The sequence below is a fragment of the Hemibagrus wyckioides genome, linkage group LG25, assembly GCF_019097595.1.
Source record: "Hemibagrus wyckioides isolate EC202008001 linkage group LG25, SWU_Hwy_1.0, whole genome shotgun sequence".
NCBI lineage: Eukaryota > Metazoa > Chordata > Actinopteri > Siluriformes > Bagridae > Hemibagrus > Hemibagrus wyckioides.
In genome coordinates this window covers 15494745-15516440 of record NC_080734.1, presented here as the reverse complement: position 1 = coordinate 15516440, position 21696 = coordinate 15494745, and the positions used below count along the sequence as shown (strand labels likewise).

The window sequence follows — 21696 nt, the reverse complement described above, 5'->3', positions numbered from 1 at the left end:
TACCAGTGGTTATAATGTTATGGCTGATCGGTGTATGTGGCTATAAAAGGATGTGAGGGTGCGTTGGGGGCGTGTCTATCGAATGACGGACCAATGAAAACAATAAACACACATTCTAGACCGATGTAGGAACATTTAAATGTATTTATTTATTTATTTGCTTGTTTGTTTAACTACTTAAAACACGTATTGATACAATGGCTTAATCTATTATTTGTTATCATTGCTATACACCTGATAGTACGAGTATGAAATGAAAAATATTGACTATTGCAACAGTTTTGCTATATATATTTACATTTTAAACTAATTAACTAATTTGTTTATTAATTTTCGGTAACAGAAAAACATAACAGGCAAAATCCTGCCTATAGTGCTGTAGTATTTAAGCAGTGAGATTTGCCTGCGGACTGGTGGTCACTGGTCACACCTTCCGGATATACTGCAGCGCCAGCAGAAACAACGCCTCCTTGTTTCATTCTTGATTTCAACCCCTTTTCACCACTGATATTTCATCAGTTTTAGCCACGGGAACATCTTCACAGACAGTATTTTCGGTTTGTGTGTTTGACTGGGTTCAGTGGGAGCGTGTTTGAGAGGGAGGAGGAGGAGGAGGAGAAGAAGAAGAAGTTCTCACCCACACCTACATCGTCATCTCATTTCCTCCTCCTTTTACCCACTTCATACGAAAACATGGTGCATAGGCAGGTGCGGATTTGACTTGACTTTATTCGCTGGTTTTCTGCTTCGCAGCTTCATCATGAGCCAAATACAGTCTGTGGACTGATTCAACATCTGGTTTATTTATTTTTTTATTATTTTTATATATTTTTTTTTATTTTGGTCAATCTGGAAATTCCTTGGTTTCAGCACTCCTCTTCCTTTGGCGCTTTAGCTTAGCTTTATCGCTGCATCCCAGTTCTAACCGGCCCCCCTCCCCTAAAAAAACCAGGCCACAACGATGCGGACTTTACTACAGCCTTGATTTCTCGGGAGAAGAAATAAACAACGTTTTCGCTTTGGTGAAGGAAAGGAGCTTTACATATTTTTTTTTATGGACCTGACGGATAGCTAGTAGCCGCTACTCAGAGCAAAGAAAAATGCTGAATACGAGGCGGCTGTTGCGGCTTTCCAACCGCTCCTTCTTGGCCTTCATTTTTTTCTTCTCCATGTCTACGACCTGCCTCTACTTCATCTATGTGGCCCCTGGAATAGGTGAGTGTTTTATTTATTTTAATGTAATATATTCTAGATCTGAAGGAACGTCGTACATAGCTAGCTACTTTAGGGTGTAATCTGGGCTATACCAATTAGCAGGCTAGCTGCTGGTACAGTTTGGTTAGCTAGCTAGCGACATAGCTCGATAGCTAGCTAATCGAATCGTATTAATTCCGATAGCTGGTGAAGCACTGCGTTCTGTGTAGCGCTCATACTGTGTGGCCATGCTATATATATGATTAAAATGATTATATTTTTTTTGAATCGTGATTATACATTTCCAGTTTTCTGTATAGAATAAACTAGACGTTAAATAATTTGCTCCGTGTATGTTTCGCATGATTAATCAGCTTTGGAAGCTAGTAAGAAGTCCGCTAGCACCCTTTAAACGAAGACTTTCTAATCCAGTGTTAAACCCTTACTAATAATTAGCTGCTTGGCTAGTTATGCTAAGCGGTTTAGCTAGTTAGGTGGATGCTTAGCAACCGGTCGACTCAGGGCAAGCTGGTACTGAAACGAGTGCAATTTCACTTGTCAGTATTTTTGTCTTCAATCGTCTAGTACAGCTTTCATTTCAAGTCTTGTACTCCTTCCTTGGTCCTGATACACAGATTAAGAGTGGACATGGAAGGGAAGCATACAAGGAGACAGTTCAGTTTAGTGTTTTGAGCCTCAGATAGTTTATTGTTTTTAATCGTGAGGTGTATTGTAGCACAGGTATTGAGTACACTTCTCCAAATGATCTCACACCTATTCATTCATTCATTCATTCATTCTTCAGTAATCACTTCTTCCTGGTCAGGAAGGAGGGATGGTCTGGGAAAACCCCCTGGATGGGTTGCCAGTCCATGGCAGGACATCATATATATATATATACACACACACACACACACACACACACACTTGCACTTCGGGACAATTTATTGTATCCAATACATCTACACACTTTTCTTTAAAATTTGGAGGAAACCTAAAAACGGTTAAAGTTTAGGATGTTGCAGTTCTTCGATACCTCACTGACCAAAAGTTTTGATAATATTTACCTCATACCAAGCACCTTTGCAATCTGTAGGCCTATCAGGATCGGGATATTTTATCCGTGGGATGTCTAATAATTTTCTTTTCCCCACGTCTCCTCGGCAATCATAAATCCTGCATCTGGAGAGCAATATAATGATGACGGTAGGAGCGAGTGTATTTTTAATTTTTTTTCTGTGAATTTTTGCTTCACATGGTGACTAACGGTCAAAAAAAAAGCAGTGGAGCACAGATGAGATGCTGGGGTCTTATTTCAGTCTGGGGATCCTGCAACAGTCTAAGGATCCTGCAACACTTGTGTCCAATACAATAAAACAGTAATCACACATCTCCCCCAAAAAAATCTTGGGCATCTGAACCGGAGTACAATGATCAGTCGACTGTGGAGTTTGGCAAAAAAAATAAAACGGTAGGTAATTCCGACCTGTAATTTTCGGTGAAAAACACCGCCGTGACCGATCTGGATGGAAATAAAATCACAAAGGAGCACTTCCTTTTAGCAATTCGCAAGTAAACAACACATATCGGTATGATCGCTTCATCCGTTCTACAAATTGGTTCATTCAACATATGCGAATGATCCGAAGGCCTTTCTGCTGTTAGGCTTTACTTAAAGAAAGCTCTTGGTTCCAGTGTTTCTTGAAACGCATGGCAAACATTCACATTATTGATTCTTAATGAACTAAGCCATTGTTTTATACTTAAATCAGCCTTTGCAGAGGAAACAAGGCAGCAGGTTTAGCGATGACTTCATACGAATCACAAACTACGAATGAGTCTGTTTGATTGGCTTTCTTGAACGTAACCCCAACAATCTTTGTCTCTATAAAAGTGCAAGTCAGCAAACCCAAAATGACACCAGGATCCACTCACCAGGGTGTTGACACTTTTTTAAAAGCCTTTTCACACAAATCTGGTGAATTTATTACACAGCACTGTGTGTTAAAACCTTTGTACACTGATATACAGGGTTTTTAGTGTGTGTTTTAACTCCCAAAAATGTCTGTTGCCCTGTCAGAGAAGCATCAAGATAATGTAGCGACCAGAGAGATTTGTACAGTAAAAAATGCGCTTCACTGATTACTAGCTCATGGTGGCGGAACACTACGTAATGTGTGACACACAACATGTGCCAGTTTCTACAGGTCACAAATAAATATGTACAAGCTGAGCCACCCGCAGTCTTCCCAGAATCATTTGTATTCCACACAATGACGATAATGTTAACGTTAACACCAAAATGAAGGTAACCTTTAACAATAAGTGGTTGAGTGAGGCTGAGGAAGTGGTTAAGTCACACCCACAGCATTATGGCTGTGCAGAAACTATAGATACAAGAACAAAGTTAGAAACAAAGTTAGCTACCTTGGCAAATCACCATATCAAGTGTAAAAATATTATCTGTATTGGCATAGAATGTTACAGTCTCAAAAATCCACAAAGTAATTCCTCTAAAATGGGCCATGGGGGGAAATATATATATATATAATATATATATATATATATATATATATATATATATATATATATATATATAATATATATAAATGTATGTTGTGTACATCTGACCATTTCACCCAGAGATATTCGTCTAGATATTTCTGATCAGCTACAAGAGTTGGATCAGACAGTGATGTAAGAGTGAGGAGGTCTGTGGTGCAGACGGTGTTCAGTGGGGTTGAGTCAGGAAGTTGACTTGATCATGGAGTTTGTATTATGCACAGCTGCATTGTTATGCAGGTTAATTCCAGTGACAGGAAATTGTAATGCTAGAGCATACAGAGACAATTGTGTAAATTAGACTTTCTGGCAACAGTTTAAGGAAGACTCCTATTTTTGGCTGTGTAGTGTATAGGTTCATTACCATTGATTCCGTTCATTTGTGTTAGGCAAGGACAATGTTGTTTGCGTTTACAGTCCTAGTGTTATGCTCTGACCTTAATGCGTGTGCGTAGTATTAGTGTCACTGTTTCGGGGGTTGGCGCACACACACCCATATCCGGAAATCGTCATGCATGACAACAGAGATATAATTTGTCGATCAGTTTTAGTACTTCCCTGAGTAATGTTTGGAGTATTTTAACGGTACTTTATTTAAAGGATAAAATTTCACAGCTCCAGAGTCACCTGTTCACTTTCTGGGCCTGGCCTAGTTTTTATTTTTGTCTAAATTTGAAACTCATTTGCTTAGTAATCAGTGACTATGTTTGTCATGTCATATGATCATTTACAACACATTGTGAATCTCATTTTTACATTGCGAAATTTCCTGTGTCCAGCAGTGACAACTTTTTCTCATTTTATATAACTGAGCAACTGAGGGTTTAAGGGTCTTGCTCAGGGGCCCAGCAGTGGACCTGGGATGCGATCTCGCAATCCTCCAATCAGTAATCCAACACTTTAACCACTAAGCTACAACATCCCCCAGTTTTCATGCCTGCATGTTTTCTCACCCAGAGTAAATGTGTGACTTCTCTAGCGAGCTGATGTTTAGTTTAAGCAGTTGATTTGTGAAAATCTATTCCATTTCTCATAGAGAATTAGTTTTTTGGAAATTTGTCATTCAACTTTCTTAACAGTAATTCCAAACCACTCATTCACGTATTCACTGCAAGAGTATACTGTAATGTATTGATGGTCGTTTCATAGCTTTTAGAATGGAAAATAATAACAAAAAATACATACATGTAATTTCTGAATAACTGGATCTTTTTTTTTTTTATTTGACCCTAAGTGAAAGCAATTTTGCAAGACCATTTTCTAGGGAAAAAAAGATGCAAGATGATGACGACAACATCCGCTCATCCAGGAAACGGGACGTATTTTAGATTAGATCCAACTTTCTTGTCAATGTGCAGAGTACAGGTACTGAGCTAATAGAATACAGTTTGGATGTTCAAGAGATTCAAGAAGCTTCGTCATTTCAACCACATATAGCTGACGCAGTACATAGTGAAATGAAACAACGTTTCTCCAGGACCTGGTGCTACATAAACATACAACAACAAAGTTCAACATAAAAACAACACCACAGAGCTAGGACAGAAGATTGTCTTAGCCACGTAAAGTGCACAGTGTGCAGCAAGGTGCAAACAGAGCATAGACAAGACAGTGCGAAAGACAACACAAAAGAACACAGAAGTGTAAAAAAAAAAAAAAGGCAGAATATAATGGAGTGTTATGTTGAAAGAGGCAAATGAGGTAAGAGTGCAGTACAGCAAATGGAAATGATGGAGTACAAATGTCATGCATGACGTATATTTCACTTTCATTTGTGTCGCCCAACACGAGTATCAGGCTTTGTGAATGTAGGTTTAGCTCTCATTAACTGGGGAGTGGTGTGAGATTTATGGCTATAAATCAGAAACGGCAAGGATTTGTAAAATCCCCTTTGTGCTAACACGGTTTAGGCTCAAGTTTTTTTTTTTTATTATTTCTTCCTTCCTTCCTTCCTTCCTTCCTGTCCAGTATCACTGTGTCCACTGTGCTTCAGTTTTCTGTTGTTATCTGACAGGAGTGGAGTGGAGTTGTAGCTCATCTGCTATTAGATTTGCAGTGTTTTGCATTCTGAGATGCTTTTCTGCTCACCGTGGTTTTAAAGAGTGCTTATTGGCAGTAGTGATAATAAGCACCACTGACCCCAACTTACTTAGCTGGGATTTTTTTTGAAGAAAACAATTCCTTTGTGCTGTAATATGTGTGGCAATAATAGTCGTCTTCTTCTTCTGCTTCTTCTTATTGGAGTTACTCAAGATTCAAGAAGCTTTATTGTCATTTCAACCACATATAGCTGACACAATACATAGTGAAATTGAACAACGTTTCTCCAGGACCTGGTGCTACATAAACATACAACAACGAAGAGTTCAACACAAAACAACACCACAGAGCTAGGACAGAAGTTTGTCTTAGCCACGTGAAGTGCACAGTGTGCAGCTAGGTGCAAACGGAGCATAGACAAGACAGTGCAAAAGACAATAAATAGAAGAAAGGCAACACAAAAGAACACAGGCCGAAAAAGAAAGAAAAGAACGTGTAATGGAATGCAAGTGAAATAAAATATGATAAAATGAAATGATGTAAAAAAGTATTGTGCGTATACATGAATACCACAGTCTTTGGCATCCATGCACTTTTTAATTTCGCGCTAAAACAAAAAGTAAGCACCATTTTGGTTCCGGAGTGGCTGCTGCGTGCTACTGCCGCGCCGCCATCTTGAAACTTACTGTAGCTTTCCTGTCACAAGCTAGTCTTGCCATTCTATACTGACCTCAATCCTCAACAAGGTGTTTCTGCCCTCAGAACTTCTCGCTACTTCTTTTCAGTTTTTTTTGCAACATTCTTTATTACTTAAAAGATTGCTGTCTGTGAAAATCCCAGAAGATCAGCAGTTTCTGAAATACTCATACCAGCATGGCTGACACCAACTATCATGCCGCAGTCCGTGTCATGGGGATTTTTTTCTTCCATTCTCATGTTTGATGTGAATATCAACTGAAGCTCTTGACCCTTTTTTTGGTCTCAGATCTTATTATTACTTTAATCCAGATTGTTGCAATAATCCAGAAGCTAGTGGAAAAATCCTGTTTTTTTTAAAATTTATTTATTTTTTGGTTAAGGGAACCATGGTGATCCTAACTTCTGGGTAGGGCTACAAAAATACCTCCTCCCTGCAGCGCTCTATAGGACTCACTTCAGCAAATGGAGAACATACTAAGCAGCAGGTCTAAAATGGTGATGTGGTGTGTTTGACTATATTTTTGGATTATGAAATCTAACGAGCACTTGAAAGCTTGCTTTTTGCATTAGAAGACAACTGGATCTCACAAGAGGACTTTTGCAATACTTTTGTAATGCTAATGTATGCAGGAGATCACATGGCTTTGTGGAAATTGGTTAAATTAGCCTTGCTCTCGATTCATTAAAAGGTCAGTGCTGCTTTCTAGTAGAAGTGAATTTTAACGAAACACAGTAACCTATATGAAAGTGCTGTTGTTTTCAGGAAACAGCAAGTCATACTTCCCTATTTAGAAAAGATCACACACACACCACACCTCTCTGGTTGATTGCCATCACCGTCTTTACAGCTGTCCGAGCCGAACATATAGCTGTTTGGCATTAGCCTGCTGCTTTTAGGCTTCATGTCATGTTCGTGCAAAATTAAAAACATTTAATGTTCACGTAAGGTAGCCTTGAGTCAAAACCTCACACTTGCATCTCCCATGGCCTTTTTGCATAACTAATTTGCAATATTCATGAGTGTTCAGTAGTGCAGCCCGCATAAATACATGTCTTAACTTCCCATTTGCTTCGTCCTCTCACTCACTATTATGTAATGGGATTCCAGGAAATTTTCCAAGGAAGTGTTCTGTGAGGTTTGAACTGATTGACAGTGATTATGATCTTGCTAAGCACTTGGAAGCTCAGTGTTGTACTTAGTTTCCATGTTGGGTTAATATTTAATTAAAGAAAGAGGAAAGGTTACATTATTCGTTTTCATCTTTTTATGTGGGGCTGAGCTTCAAGTACAGGCATCACCTACAGAATGCAGCACTATGGCTGTGCACCAGTAGAGCTTGAGCTTAGTAAAGATCTTGCCATACACAATGTGGCCAGAATAAATGGGGTTATTAGATCAACAATATACACTGTTACCAAAGGTTTTGGGACACCCTTCCAAAGCATTGAATTTGGGGGTTTGGCTTGGCCTCATAGATCCAGTGAAAGGAACATTTAATACTTAAGACATTTGGGACAATTCCATGCTCCCAACTTTGTGGGAACAGTTTGGTTGTGACCCCTTTCTGTTCTAACATGACTGCATTCTAATTCTGCTCTTAAATCATCCCAAAGGTGTTCTGTCAGGTTGAGGTCAGGGCTCTGTGCAGGCGACTCTCTCATCCATGTGTTTATGGACCTTGCTTTGTGTACTGGTGTGCAGTCATGCTGGAACAGGAAGGGGACATCCCCAAATGTTTCCCACAAAGTTGGGAGGATGGGATTGTCCAAAATGCCTTGGTATGCAGAAGCATTAAGAGTTCCTTTCACTGGAACTAAGGGCCTAACGCCTGAAAAACATCTGAATTCAATAATTTGGAGGGATGTATAATGTAGGTGTGATGGTCTGGAGTTCACATACTTTTATTTTTTTTCTATATATACCTCTTATCCACCATAATGGTAGTGCAATACATAAAAACATGCAGCTTCGGGTAACGTTCAGCAATAAGTTCAGCAATAAACAAATGATGTGAGTGCCTTATTACATGAGAGAGGTCAAGTGAGAATGGCCACAATGGTTCAAGCTAGCCAAAAGGCTAAACTAACTCAAATAACCACGCTGTACTATTGTAGTGAGCAGAAAAGCATCTCAAAATGCACAATACATCAAACTTTAAAGCACATGGGCAAATGAAGCGAGTGAGTGTTGAACATATGCATCAGTTAAGATTCATCTTCACGTGGATGCCCATGTCTGAATGAAAGTCTGGAAAGTGCTGCATTGCAGGAAGGTTTTATTCCCTTTTTAATGGGAGGAAAATGAAGACTTAAGCAGGTCACAAACTTTTCTTTACTGGAATTTCTTAGTTTCTTACGCTTGCCATGACTAGTGCTGTGCTGTTAGTAAATTAGTAACTTGTTCAAAGGCTAATTATTAATGGTTTATATGTGCTAGTGCTCTACATAGATCAACACATTCAGCTAGGAAACTAGTTTTGTGTTTCCATTACATAATCACTTGAATTCAACAAGTCACTAACTCACTGCCCACAGCTAATTCTCAGTATGAATATAGATGCTTGTACTAGAGACATACACTTGGTCACTAAGCCAAGATTGGGTATCTAATGAGCACTCAAATAGCCTTCGTAAAATATATTCTATGCTTTCTGTACGAGACTAATAAACCTTACTGCTGCCCTAAATATTTAGAATAAAAATGTATTTATTGTGACCTCTGCACAGGTAGCTTGATCAGGTTAGTGCTGGTTTCCAGAAACAATCCCTTCATAAGGAACCCATTGTGTGGAGGCAATTACTTCTACTAATTTTTTTACCAGGGTTATTTCTTTGCCAGCAGAAAGCTGTTTAACATTCTTTGTCTAACCTCATCAATCTTGAGCAAAATTTGATTATGATGCTTTTGTTCTTCTCTCCCTCCCCCCCTCCCCCAGCCAACACATACTTCTTCATGGTGCAGGCTCAGGGTATAATGATACGTGATAACGTGCGGACAATTGGCCAGATAATCAGATCATACACCAATAAGAACAGCACTCTGAATGGCACAGGTGAGAGAAAATGCGCACACACCCAGACTCGTACATGAACCATGCTGGTGTTTTTAATTCAGTTCTGGCATTAAGTGTTCTCATTTACAAGATATGTTTGTTAAAGTGATCACCTCATGCGTGACTGTCCTTTCAGATTATCCAGATGGGAACAACTCCAGCGAATATTTTGCTCAACCGACTACATACCTCCCTGAGAATTTCACCTATGCCCAGAATTTGCCCTGCCCGGAACGCTTACCTTCTATGAGTGAGTTTTTAAAATCCCAGCGCCTAATGTGTGAGAGTGATTTTGCGTCCTTGTTTGTAAAGGAAGTACAGCTTTGTTTTTGAGCATTGCGTATTAAAGACCATGCATTACAGACTATGGGAAAATTCACCATATAAATTCACTATAAAAGTTGTGTTTGTGATGATATAAGTATTAGGTTGTGGGGATTTATCAAAACTTTTTTGTTTTTTTTTAACTGTACCCAAGTCAAACCTAATCTAACCCTAATTATACTTTGTAGATTGTAAATCTTATAATTAATGTAGGATTTTCTTTTTCAGCTGCACTGAAACTACTTATGGTCGTTACTTATGTACTTATGTGTGATTAGTTGATGTGTTGGAGCTGAAACTGACATGTGCTGATGTGTTGTGCCTCTGCAGAGGGCCCTATAGAAGTAAATATGACTGAGGTTCCTATAGAGGAGATTGAATTGCAGCTTAGAAAGCTTGGCATTCAGTATGGGGGACACTGGAAGCCCAAGGACTGCAGACCACGCTGGAAGGTACCATTTTACTACTGTTTAGATGACCACAGGCCAAATAATGAAGTGCGTCTTACACAGCTTTCCGTCACTCGCATTGCGATACTAGACACAATAATTAATGAGCCAAATTAATTTATTAAAGTGTGCGCTCTGGCAATGTACTGGTAATTAATAGCAGGTAGCTATGAAATGTTGACAAGTAGCTCTGTAGAACATGTGATTTTCATTGTGCAGTACAGCACAGTGGGACTACGACTTCAATAAGCTGCTATTGGAGATGGCTTGCATTTATTTATTTTATTTGTTTCGCAGACTACTGTTAGGAGTGCCAGATAAAACATTTTTTGTATGTGTTGTTTCCTGCAGCAGAATCTCTTGATGGTTAAGTTAATCTTTTCACACATGCATCATGTTCGTATTAAGCAGGCCACTGGGCTTTTTAAGGAAGTGGTGTCTGTCGTATATACTGATGTGTGAATTCCTTTATGCAAATATGCTTGCTGCACGAGCAGAGTAGTTTAAAATGTGTGGGATATGTCAGCGTTCATTGCGTACAGCATATGTATGTGTGATGAATACATATTTTCAGGTACATACCGGCTGTTCTTATGCACCTAGATATATCATAGTATAGGATATATGTAATATGGATGACCTCGATACCTTACCCTTCTTTACATTTACACTGGGTTAATTATACAGGTTACAGGTTACATGACGAGGTGGTGATAAATTATAATAATAGTAGTACTGTACTAACTATCTCTCTCTGTCTCTCAGGTGGCTGTTCTGATCCCCTTTAGGAATCGTCATGAACATCTACCCATTCTGTTTCAGCACCTTGCTCCTATGCTTCAAAGACAGCGCTTACAGTTTGCATTTTATGTAATCGAGCAGGTATGTAAACAGATACTGTGGTGTTATTGTATGGAAGAAGTTAAGTGTTAAAAAAAAAAAAAAAAAAAAAAACCACACAGAGCTGTGTGAACATAAAGCTTGGTGTTTTCATGTCTTTGCTGTAAGGGTGTGGCACTAGAACTACGTACAAAAACCCTCCCACAGACTTTGTCTTGTGTGTGACAACAAAACATCACAGATATGCACTTTGCCATAATGCGATAAGCCAAAGGGGGGTTGGTTGTGCTGTAAAACTTGTATTTGAGCAATTAACACTGAGTACAAAATCGTTCGCCACAATACTTCCTGGTCTGCTAAAATTACTCTGGGGGTAGAACTGAAGAGGATATAGGAATTGCAACCCATTGTAGTGTGAATACACCGCTACTGTGTTTGAGAATCGTTAATAAATAATTCTCATTTGATCGTGCTGCCCTCAGCTGGTGTATTTGGGTATTACCCCTCAGTTGTCCTTTTAGGTTTCCACCTTTCCCTTACTAGGGAAGTAATGGGGTTTCCTCATTTTATGTGAATTTTACAGTTTACCTCATAAGTGCTTGTTGGTAAAGTAACAGAAATTGTGTTCATTTCATATGATGTACAATGTGTCTCAGTTTCAGTTGAAATCTAATGAGCTGTGGAAGATGTCTGATGTGCCTTGTGTTATTATTTTTGAATTATGTTCTGTTGACCCTTTGGACAAAATGTCCTATTGCATGGAGGTAGAATTGTCCCTTACAGTAGTCTTATTTTTTTGTTGCACAATTAAAGATTTTTTTTTTTTTTGCATTCAGACTTGATATCCATCTTGCATCAGGTTTATTTAATTTTACAGTAAATTGTTAGTGTGCACATTTCCCCGTTACTCCTTCAGTGGTTTGTTTTGTGTTTGTTTCCAGGCAGGTACTCAGCCTTTTAACCGAGCCATGCTGTTTAATGTGGGCTTCAAGGAGGCAATGAAGGATCTGGAGTGGGACTGTGTGGTTTTTCATGATGTCGATCATATCCCTGAAAATGACCGGAATTATTACGGCTGTGGGCAGATGCCTCGTCACTTTGCTACAAAACTTGATAAGTACATGTACATGTAAGTGATTTCCAGGATGTGAACATGAAAAACAAAAATTGCCATGCCATCTCACAAACTGCCTGATAGTCTGTAGTAAGTCTAGTACCACGATCAACGTATCACACTGTTACTAGAATTGGAATTGTATTTAGCAAGCACAATCTAGTGGAGTAATACAAAACTGTGCTGTTCTATTAAATAACAGTGCTTGTCCAATCAAATTAGTGGACCAGAAGTAATTGTTGTGTAAGTGGTGGTCAGTTTGTTTGTTTGTTGCACAGAAAAAAAACCCTCTTTTCTATTACCGAATTCCTCAGAAAATGTTGTCATTCCCAGATTTTGTGAAATATACCAAGAATTGTCATGTGTGTGTTCAGTCTACCCTACAGTGAGTTCTTTGGAGGAGTGAGTGGACTTACAGTAGAGCAGTTTCGCAAGATTAATGGTTTTCCCAATGCTTTCTGGGGCTGGGGAGGGGAGGATGATGACCTCTGGAACAGGTGGGTAGATGTGTGCATATGTAATTTAAACAATGCTCCAGTACTCAAACAGTGCACACGTTTTCAATGTCCATCCATGTGTGATGTCCCAGGGTGCACTTTGCTGGCTTTAATGTGACCCGGCCTGAAGGAGATATTGGCAAATACAAATCAATTCCTCATCACCACCGAGGAGAAGTGCAGTTCCTGGGAAGGTCAGTTTACTCTTTCTTATTTGCGTTTGCTCTTAAGACGCTTAACATGCATGAACAAAAAATAAACTTGAATCGGATTTTCAGTGAATAAGGTGGAACTATTTTTGGTTGTGGGTGCTTGGAAAAGGGAAAAGTAGTGGACAAGGAGTTCAGCAAAGATGTATTTGCTTTACGCATGCTTGCATCAAGTAGAGGTTAAACTAACAATGTGAATCTTCCCAAGTAACCTCCAGTGCAGTGACCCATTTCTGACGCACCTCATTTGCAGTAGTGCAAATCTCTTTACATTCAACTTATCCTGCGATTTGCTGAAAATGTGATTTTTCTCTCTCTCTCTCTCTCTCTCAGGTACAAGCTGCTAAGGTATTCTAAAGAAAGGCAATATTTGGATGGCCTAAACAATCTCCAGTATTCTCCAGAAATCTCTTTAAATAGTCTGTATAAGAACATCACTGTTAACCTGAGCCCTGAGCTTGCCCCCATAGTGGAGTACTGACACCCGTCTCTTCATCCACTCCACCTGGCTATCAGTACCTGAAGACGACCGACCCAGCATCATGGAGAAGAGCGCGGCCAGAACATCGCATCCGGCCACCAAGAAACCTTGAAACCAATAGACAAAAGGTTAAAGGCCTGAATACTACAATGATTGTGTGTGTGAAGTGTGTATGTGATGTCATACCTATGTTTCTGTGAGTGTGCGCGTCCCAATGCATGTCTCTATGTTTATGCGGCTTTAGCTACTCAAATCACACCATGCTACGGAGAGAGAAAAAGAAAAAAAAATTGGGGCGTGTCGGTGTCAACAATTCAAATGTTTACTGCGAAGCCTTAACTGATTTTCATAGGCTGTTATCACTCTGAGTGTCAGTTCTCATCCATGCCAACAATGTAGACCGCTCAGTTTTACAACTCGACAGCAAACTAAATGCCAATAGATATTTTATGGCACGTTTTGTATCATATAGTAGAATTTTAAGGCATATGACAATTTATGTATGTACTGTAAACGGTCTTTTATGGCCTTCCTTATTTATTATGATTTTTTTTTCTTTTTTCTTTTTCTTGAGATGTACTTTCGAGCACTCCAGTGGCGTGTGTAATGTGAGCGTCACATTTTTTTCTGTTCTTTTGCGGGCTGTGAGTGCACGAAGGATCACGACTGCTCACTCGATCCTGTAATGTCATGCGTCATTCCAGTGCACATATTCTTACTTTGGCAGCTAACTGGCTTTTCTTTAAACCCCCCCCCCATCCCCCCCGACCCTTACCTTTCCTTACACAAACGGACGCTTCAGTTTTAAGGACTAAAGAGAAATGGAATTGGGATGTGCGGTTTATTGAGCAAAACACCAATATCAATCAGCATGCCTTACTACTTTTGCCAGATATTTTTTTTTTTTGTATATCATTTAATGTTTTTGTTTGTTTTTTTTTCATTATGTGCACTGCAACAATGGAAGTGAAGAAAATATATCTTCTTTTTTTTTATATATATATATATATATATATATATATATATATATATATATATATATATATATATATGTATATATATATATATATATATATATATATATATATATATATATATATATATATATATATATATATATATATATAACGAGGGGAGAAAAATGTTGCTGGTCATTCACTCGAAGAATTGCTGAGCAGTCAGGTACACAGCTGCTAAATGCTAAAATACTATAATAATGGGGTGACTGAGAGTGTGTGTGAGACAGTGAGTGAGAATGTGTGTGAATAATCCTCCAGCTGTGTAAATGAAGTACCTTGCACTCGTCATAAAAATAAGTTGGGCCTGGATGAGAGAGTGATGCTAGTGTTACTCTTGAATGGCATAAGAATAGAGTTTTAGGGCAATGAAGACTTTATGCTGTTAAAGTTTTGAGCTGTTTGGTTGGTTGTGCTTTTCTTTGTACATGTTGATTGCCTTTGTATATATACAGCCTCATGTTGAAGATGATGTATCATAATTTTGTTTATTTTGTGGTGTTTGTTGTTTGTCTTCATTTCTTTTTTTTTTTTTTTGCTAGTGATTCTTTTTTTTTTTTTTTTTTTTTAAAATTTATATCTGTCTTAAATAGAAAACTTTGTGTTGGTATTTTTACACACCGTGTGTGTGTGTGTTTCCGTTTCCACTAAAGTCATATCAGCCGTGCTGTTTATGGCACTAGCTTTTCTTTCCCCTCCTAGCGCCGATCCTGAGGTGTTACTCTAATCCTGCAGCTCACTGACGCATGGGGTATCTCCCTGTTTCACAGCTTGCACAGGGTCATGTAGTGCACTCGGACCTTTCCAAGGTGTTCTTGTCGTGTGTTCAAGCAAAGGCCTTTTGTGCGTTTCTCCTCTCGGACCAGGCTGAGCCATTTGCTCTGAAAATATTAGCGTGCTGAACCATGCATGTGTACTCTGTAGACCTAAATTCTTCTTGTTTACAGATTTCTTCTCTTAAACTTTCAAGCTGAAGTCTGTGTTTGATCAGGCCTAGTTGCTATGGTTAGAGGTTAAATGAATACAGTGGGGTAAGGAATCTGAAGGTATAGTTTTTAGCAGCCTTCATGAAGTGAAGGTTAATGCTACAGTGAAGGAGATTAGAGGTGCCAAATATCCCATTGTACCCTTGTGTTGAAACTTTTCCTTCACTTCCTTTCCTTCACTCTTATTGCTTAAAGCTTCATATTTTCACCAGTGTTGTGGTCTTAGAATTGAGGTTGATCGAAACTTTAGGGATTTCTGTCTGAGAGTGATATTAGCTTCTTAACATAAATAAATAAATAAAAAGATTAGTTTTGCCCAAGTAAAAAATAAACATTACAACTTACTAAACATGAATCACTGAACCTAAACGCATCAAATTCAACCCATATTCATTGTAATGGATAAACTCTCACCCCCTTAAGCAGTTGAGGTGGAGAACTCAGTTTCATACAGGAAGAAATGAACATTTCATTCTAAGAACATTCTAAGGAAAATATTATGACATGTTCTATGTGATTGTCTGATTTTGAGACAGTATTGTGAGGTGGACGCTGGTCAGACAGTAAGCAACAGTATTTCAGATAAATCCAGGATATCCTGCATTCTCACGTTGCAACACAATGTGCGCAGCACTTCCATGAAAATGTTCATTTTCTCTCTTCATTTTCAGTCCTTTCATGCATAAATGTAGTAAACGTTTCACCTAGAGCACCAAAACTCAGTGTTAAAAGTAGGCACCTTTTATCAAGGTGCTGGCAATGTGCAGTGTGGAAATCTTTTTATTAAGTTACTAAGAATCTTTATAAAATTCATTACAGATGATTTATGGAATTCTTCATGTATTTAAAAAAAAAAAACAAACAATCTAAAAAAGATAAGGTTTCCCAACTCAGGAGGTGTTTAATGCCTTCTGTCTCAGCCTTGTGTCTCCTGATCTGGTTTTTGCTCGCAGTGTGTCGTGTCCAAAATTGTATTACTTGGAGTCTCTTCAGGGGCGAATCTTTGAACCTGTGATCCACTTTGAGTTATTTCACCAATAAAGTCGCACCCCATGCCTTGCTTATGTGTCTGAAACGATATTGATTTTGGAAATATGTATTCCATCATCACCAGTCGTTTCACAGAGTGTTACATTTTATTTTGCAGTATTCATATTTGTGCCTTTCCTTTTTACACATTCACATTCATGATTGAGAGTTGCAGTGAGGTGGCTGTTTTTAGAAATGAAAACGATGTAGAGTGCCCATTTTCTTTTTATTTTTCACAAGTTTTTCATTTTAATCTGGATTTTAAATGTACGGTCTTCTAAAACATCGTTAAAAAAAAAAATGAATAAATCGGAGCAGAAAGCCGGGGGCGACCCTTTCCTTCGTGTCTCGTACTGTTTTTCAGGGTCCATATTTTCTGCAGCTCTCTTTTTGGAAACTGGATGAGAAATATTGACGGCTTTCACTGATGTGTACAATCCTGATTATGTTTATTTCTTTTCTTTTCGTTTCTCCGGTTTCTTCACTGTGTTACCGGTTTGCTCACTGCGTTACACTCTGTAATGACCATTAAAAGAGTTTATAGTTGAAAACCTATTCAGAGAATAATGTCTTTCTTGTCTTGAATGTCTTTGTCGTGGTGACCTGTAGTGCTACCCTGCTGAAAAATGGAGCAAAACACAATAGAAATAATCTTGGAAATTCCAGTTCAAATACCATTAAACACTATTGGTCCAGTGATGTCGTATTGGTCCTGGTTGGTGCCCAGTGATCTGCAAGTTGCCGAAGGTGGTCCTTACTCTAGATATAACATGCCGTCCAGAGACCTACAGGGTTTCCATTAAAACCACTATGATTCCCATTCTAACCATTACAAATTCTATGAGGATTTCTATTAGTTTTCTTCAGCAGGGTGATTGTACTGGTGTGGGAAATGTGACTGGTGTGGGTCCTCGGCATGCTGTGCGTATTTAATCATGTCCTTTCCCCACTACAGCTGTTGTAGTGTAGGAGAAGGGGCTCAGTAACAGAGCCAGAGTGTAATGACGATGTCCTTCAGCATGAGCCTCAAACACCACCTGCAATCATACAGTAACACATCACACACGTTATCTGCTCTTATCCATAGTCATATAGTCCTTACATGCTTACAGCTGTATTCTATAACAAACAGATTGTCCTTCAATACTCTTATTAAGGGTTTGTTTTGTAAAACTGAAGCACTTGGTTGAAGTCCACGAGTGGATTCAGTTTGTCTTTCGACTCGAGTATTTACTGAATGTCAGAGTCCAGTTTACTTACACACTCGTGTGGAAATTCAGTCACTGGGGAAGGAGAAAATCTATTTTTCTTGTAAAATGCTGACAAATATTTTTTGGTTGCTGATTTTATTTTCTGTTAAGCTAACCTTTCCGAATCAGGAGCTGTTTTAAAGACTGATGGACAAAAGAAAAGAAAAAAAACCCCTCTCAAATAAGGAATGTTAATAGAGCCCAGTCTGAGCTTTACAGTTTATTTTTTTACTTTTTATTTTTTTGTTAAATGGCATAAATAGTAAAAATTATTATTATTATTATTATTGTTGTTGTTGTTGTTGTTATTATTATATTAATTTTTTTATTTATATTTAAATGAACACTTTAATGAAGAATGTTAATAGAGCCCAGTCTTTTTGTTTGTTTGTTTTTCGTCTTTAAATATATATATATATATATCAGGTATCAGTTTTAGTATTTTCAACTTAATCAAAAAATTCTAGATATTCACTAATTTTATTATTATTATTATTATTATTATTATTATTATTATTATTATTATTATTATTAATTACTTATTTATTTATTTAGTTATTTATTTATTTATTTTTTTAAAACTTTTTTTAGATTTTCAAGTGCTGTTTTAAAGACTGATGGGCAAAAAAACAAACAAAAAAAGGAAATATATATATATATATATATATATATATATATATAAATTTTAATATTAATATTAAAAAATAACCGCACACAAAAAAAATCTAAAAAGTCTGGGGAATATGTTGTTTTCTACTCCAAATCTACATTTTCAGATGAAAATCAGAATAAGTCATCTCTAGTTTCCTGGCTAATCCAAGAGAACTGTTGCTTGTAAATGAGCGCTCCTGGTAAATTCATTTTAGAGAGAATGTTTACTCACTTCAGCAGCTTCATGGAATGATGCACGACCTTCTCCTTTCCAGTAGGTTTTGGTGTCAAACACGACACGATACACACCAGGTTTGAAGTCCTGATCGGAGAGAAGTTCATGAACCTCACCAGCTATGTTTGTATTCCTGAAAAGAGGCGATAGTAAAGTTAGACACAATTCACATTCCCAGATTCAGAGTTTCAACTACTACAGTTAAAAATAATTTCAGATTTTTAAAAAAAATAATTTTAGATACTTTTACCTTCTGAAAAACCAAAAATTCAGAAACATTGTTTTTCTCTGCTTTATATTCCGTACATAAATTAAATTATCCACAACAATATCTAGCATAGTGCTAGATGTTACAAGATGGTATCTTCTTACTGGATGTCATCTTACCCACTGGTGATTTTTTCCCATGTTTGATCATCACCTTGGCGGAAGACAGTAAGTGCCACATTTCCAGCAGGTGCACCTTTTAATGCGTCCAGGATCTTTACATTTAGAGGACAATGGACATCTGAGCTGCCAGGACGATCCTAAAAAAAAAAAAAAGAAAAGAAAAATTAAAAAAATAAACAAACCATTACTAAAAATGTGTGCTTTGTTATTTTAGTTATTCTTAAACCTACAGAATTAATTTTAATGTTTTATTTTTTATTTTTTTTAATTTCTACTTCTAATTTATTATCTATTATAATTTATAACTCAAGAAAGCCAAAGTATAATTATAATAATAATTCTATACAACATTTTCATTCCCAGTACATCAGCTATTTGTCAGATTATATTTTACTCTATACAAAGTGATTAAAAGAGATTGAGACACATGTTTAAGTTAAAGGAATTTATCTTGATAGAGAATTTTTCTGAATTTTTAAGATGAACTCAAGTTTAAGATGGACCGCAGTAACTTACCACAGGAGCAGCCTGGCAGCAGAAAAGTGTTGAGGCAAGAAGGACAAAAGCGATAGCTCTGGCCATGGTGGAAGACGAAATGCAGACACTGAACATGTGCCTTAAATACTAGAGTCAGCTCCTTTTCTGTGTGCTCTGGTGACTCCAGGGGAAAGCTGGGGCGTTGCCTTAGCATAGTAAATAAGTAGATAATGTGTAACCTCAGACAAACCTAGCTCAGTGGCTATTTTATTTCATTCATTTGTTCCACAGAAATATTTTTTTGTTGCACTAGCCTTGAGTTTCATCCTGAAACAAAATACCTGGAAACATTTGCTTTTTGTGGTTTTTCAGATTATTTTTTTTTAAAAGCTGCATGTCACATTCACTTTGTTTATAAATGTCTGTCTTGTCAAAGAACCAGGACTTACTCTTACATCAGCGTATTGGGCAAGAGTCAGTAAACACAATCATTTTGTAAACTGATTATTTTGAGGAGCTTGTAAATTGTATCATCTTATGTGAACTTCTCAGACACAATGCTACGGACAAACAATCACCGTCCATTTTATTAGGAACACCTGTCTGTTACCAAATCAGCCAGTTATTTGGCAGCAGTGCAATAGATAAATAAATAAATAATAGATAAATAAATAAATAATAGATAAATGAATAAATGAATAAATAAATAAATAAATAAATAAATAAAAATAAATAAATAAATAAAAATAAATAAATAATAGACAAATAAAGAAAGAAAGAAAGAAAGAAAGAAAGAAAGAAAGAAAGAAAGAAAGAAAGAAAGATACAGGTCAAGTGCGTCAGTTAATATTTACACCAAATTTTTTCAAGACACATTTTTATTATGCATCTTTTATTTTCTGTGGCATAAGTGACTGAAACACATCTTCACACAAAACAGCAAGATTCTCTTCACACAGTGTGTCACCTAGACTGTAGACTCGTCCAAGGCAACAGAAAAGCAGCCACCTGGCACTGACCCCTAATTTGTGTCTCCTCTAACTGGTATTGATGGAAGGATCATGACGTGTTCTTGCTGACACTGGGATATCTTGTATTTCTGATTATTATTTTTTTTGTTTGTAAAGCACCCCTGCAAAGTTCCTTCATCCTTTTTCTCACTGCTGAATATCTCTCCGGATGGATATCTCAAGGCAAATTGCAGCATGGTGAATTTTGAAGACTCTCTTCACAGTTGATTATTTGTTAAACGACGCAATTACCTCGTTGCAAATGAGACAAACCGTAGGTGCAGCTCGCACCAATGCAAATTCGCCTTTTCTTTCGGACTGGAAAAATGATACCCGTCGTCGTTTTTTCTTTTAAAAGCCTTTTTTCTTTGTTAAATCACGAAAACAGATCTGGATATGTAGTTTGCAACTTATTTATAATTTGGAAATTTCCACTTTGCTTCACATTGTATAATAGTATAATAAGTAACAAGTATAATACATGATAATAGTATAATCAGGGGCGGACTTAACCAATAAGCGAGGTAAACAGCCGCTTAGGGCCCTGGGGAATTAGGGGGCCCCAACCAATACTAAGAAGCCTATATAAATCATATAGTACTTTTCTATCATATATTGTATGGTCTGTCTATAACTATTAAGATTTTAACATTATTATTACATCTTTTCAAATGCGGGCCCCCCCCCATGATTCATGAATAGTGGAATGTTCCTATCGTACTGCACATGTGCGAGATTCCCATACCTGGAATCGCTTAGGGCCCCCAAATCACTATGTCCGCCTCTGAGTATAACATAAGGGAAATGATCAATGATGATGAATTATGTCATATTTTAAAATATGTAATACGTTGATACTTAATTTTTTGATGTTTAATATTTTCCCACCTTCGAGCCAATCAGAGAAAAGAGCTATATAGGGCTCATGAGCGATAGTTTCCTGACCCCTGCAGTGGAGATTAAACTGTCTGGTGCGAAAAACAAAACACAAAACACAACTCATGCTCAAGCACACACTTAGAGGAAAGCACTTTCTGCCCTCTTCCATACACAAGCTTACAGACTGGCTAGTTTGCTATGATTAACAGGTGAGAGTGATATCAGCGAACATGGCTTATTTTGCTCTCTACAGCTACACAATTTGTGGTCACGTAATCACAGGGTGAATATTTTTCTGTTGTCCCAGTCAG

General features: G+C 37.6%; 2 protein-coding genes across 2 annotated transcripts; one reads left to right on the top strand and one right to left on the bottom strand.

The window, feature by feature from the left end:
• The first annotated feature begins 456 nt into the window (after positions 1–456).
• b4galt6 (UDP-Gal:betaGlcNAc beta 1,4- galactosyltransferase, polypeptide 6) lies at positions 457–16817 on the top strand. The gene is made up of 9 exons (XM_058379409.1): positions 457–1215; positions 9432–9548; positions 9685–9798; positions 10203–10324; positions 11087–11203; positions 12103–12290; positions 12650–12772; positions 12865–12966; positions 13315–16817. The coding sequence occupies exons 1-9, from the start codon at positions 1101–1103 to the stop codon at positions 13460–13462; spliced, it is 1146 nt and encodes a 381-aa protein (XP_058235392.1). The 5' UTR covers positions 457–1100; the 3' UTR covers positions 13463–16817.
• On the bottom strand, positions 16701–19695 carry ttr (transthyretin (prealbumin, amyloidosis type I)). The gene is made up of 4 exons (XM_058379410.1): positions 19536–19695; positions 19017–19156; positions 18627–18762; positions 16701–17530 (listed from the first exon to the last, which is right to left on the bottom strand). The coding sequence occupies exons 1-4, from the start codon at positions 19629–19631 to the stop codon at positions 17423–17425; spliced, it is 480 nt and encodes a 159-aa protein (XP_058235393.1). The 5' UTR covers positions 19632–19695; the 3' UTR covers positions 16701–17422.
• Between the last annotated feature and the right edge of the window lie 2001 nt (positions 19696–21696).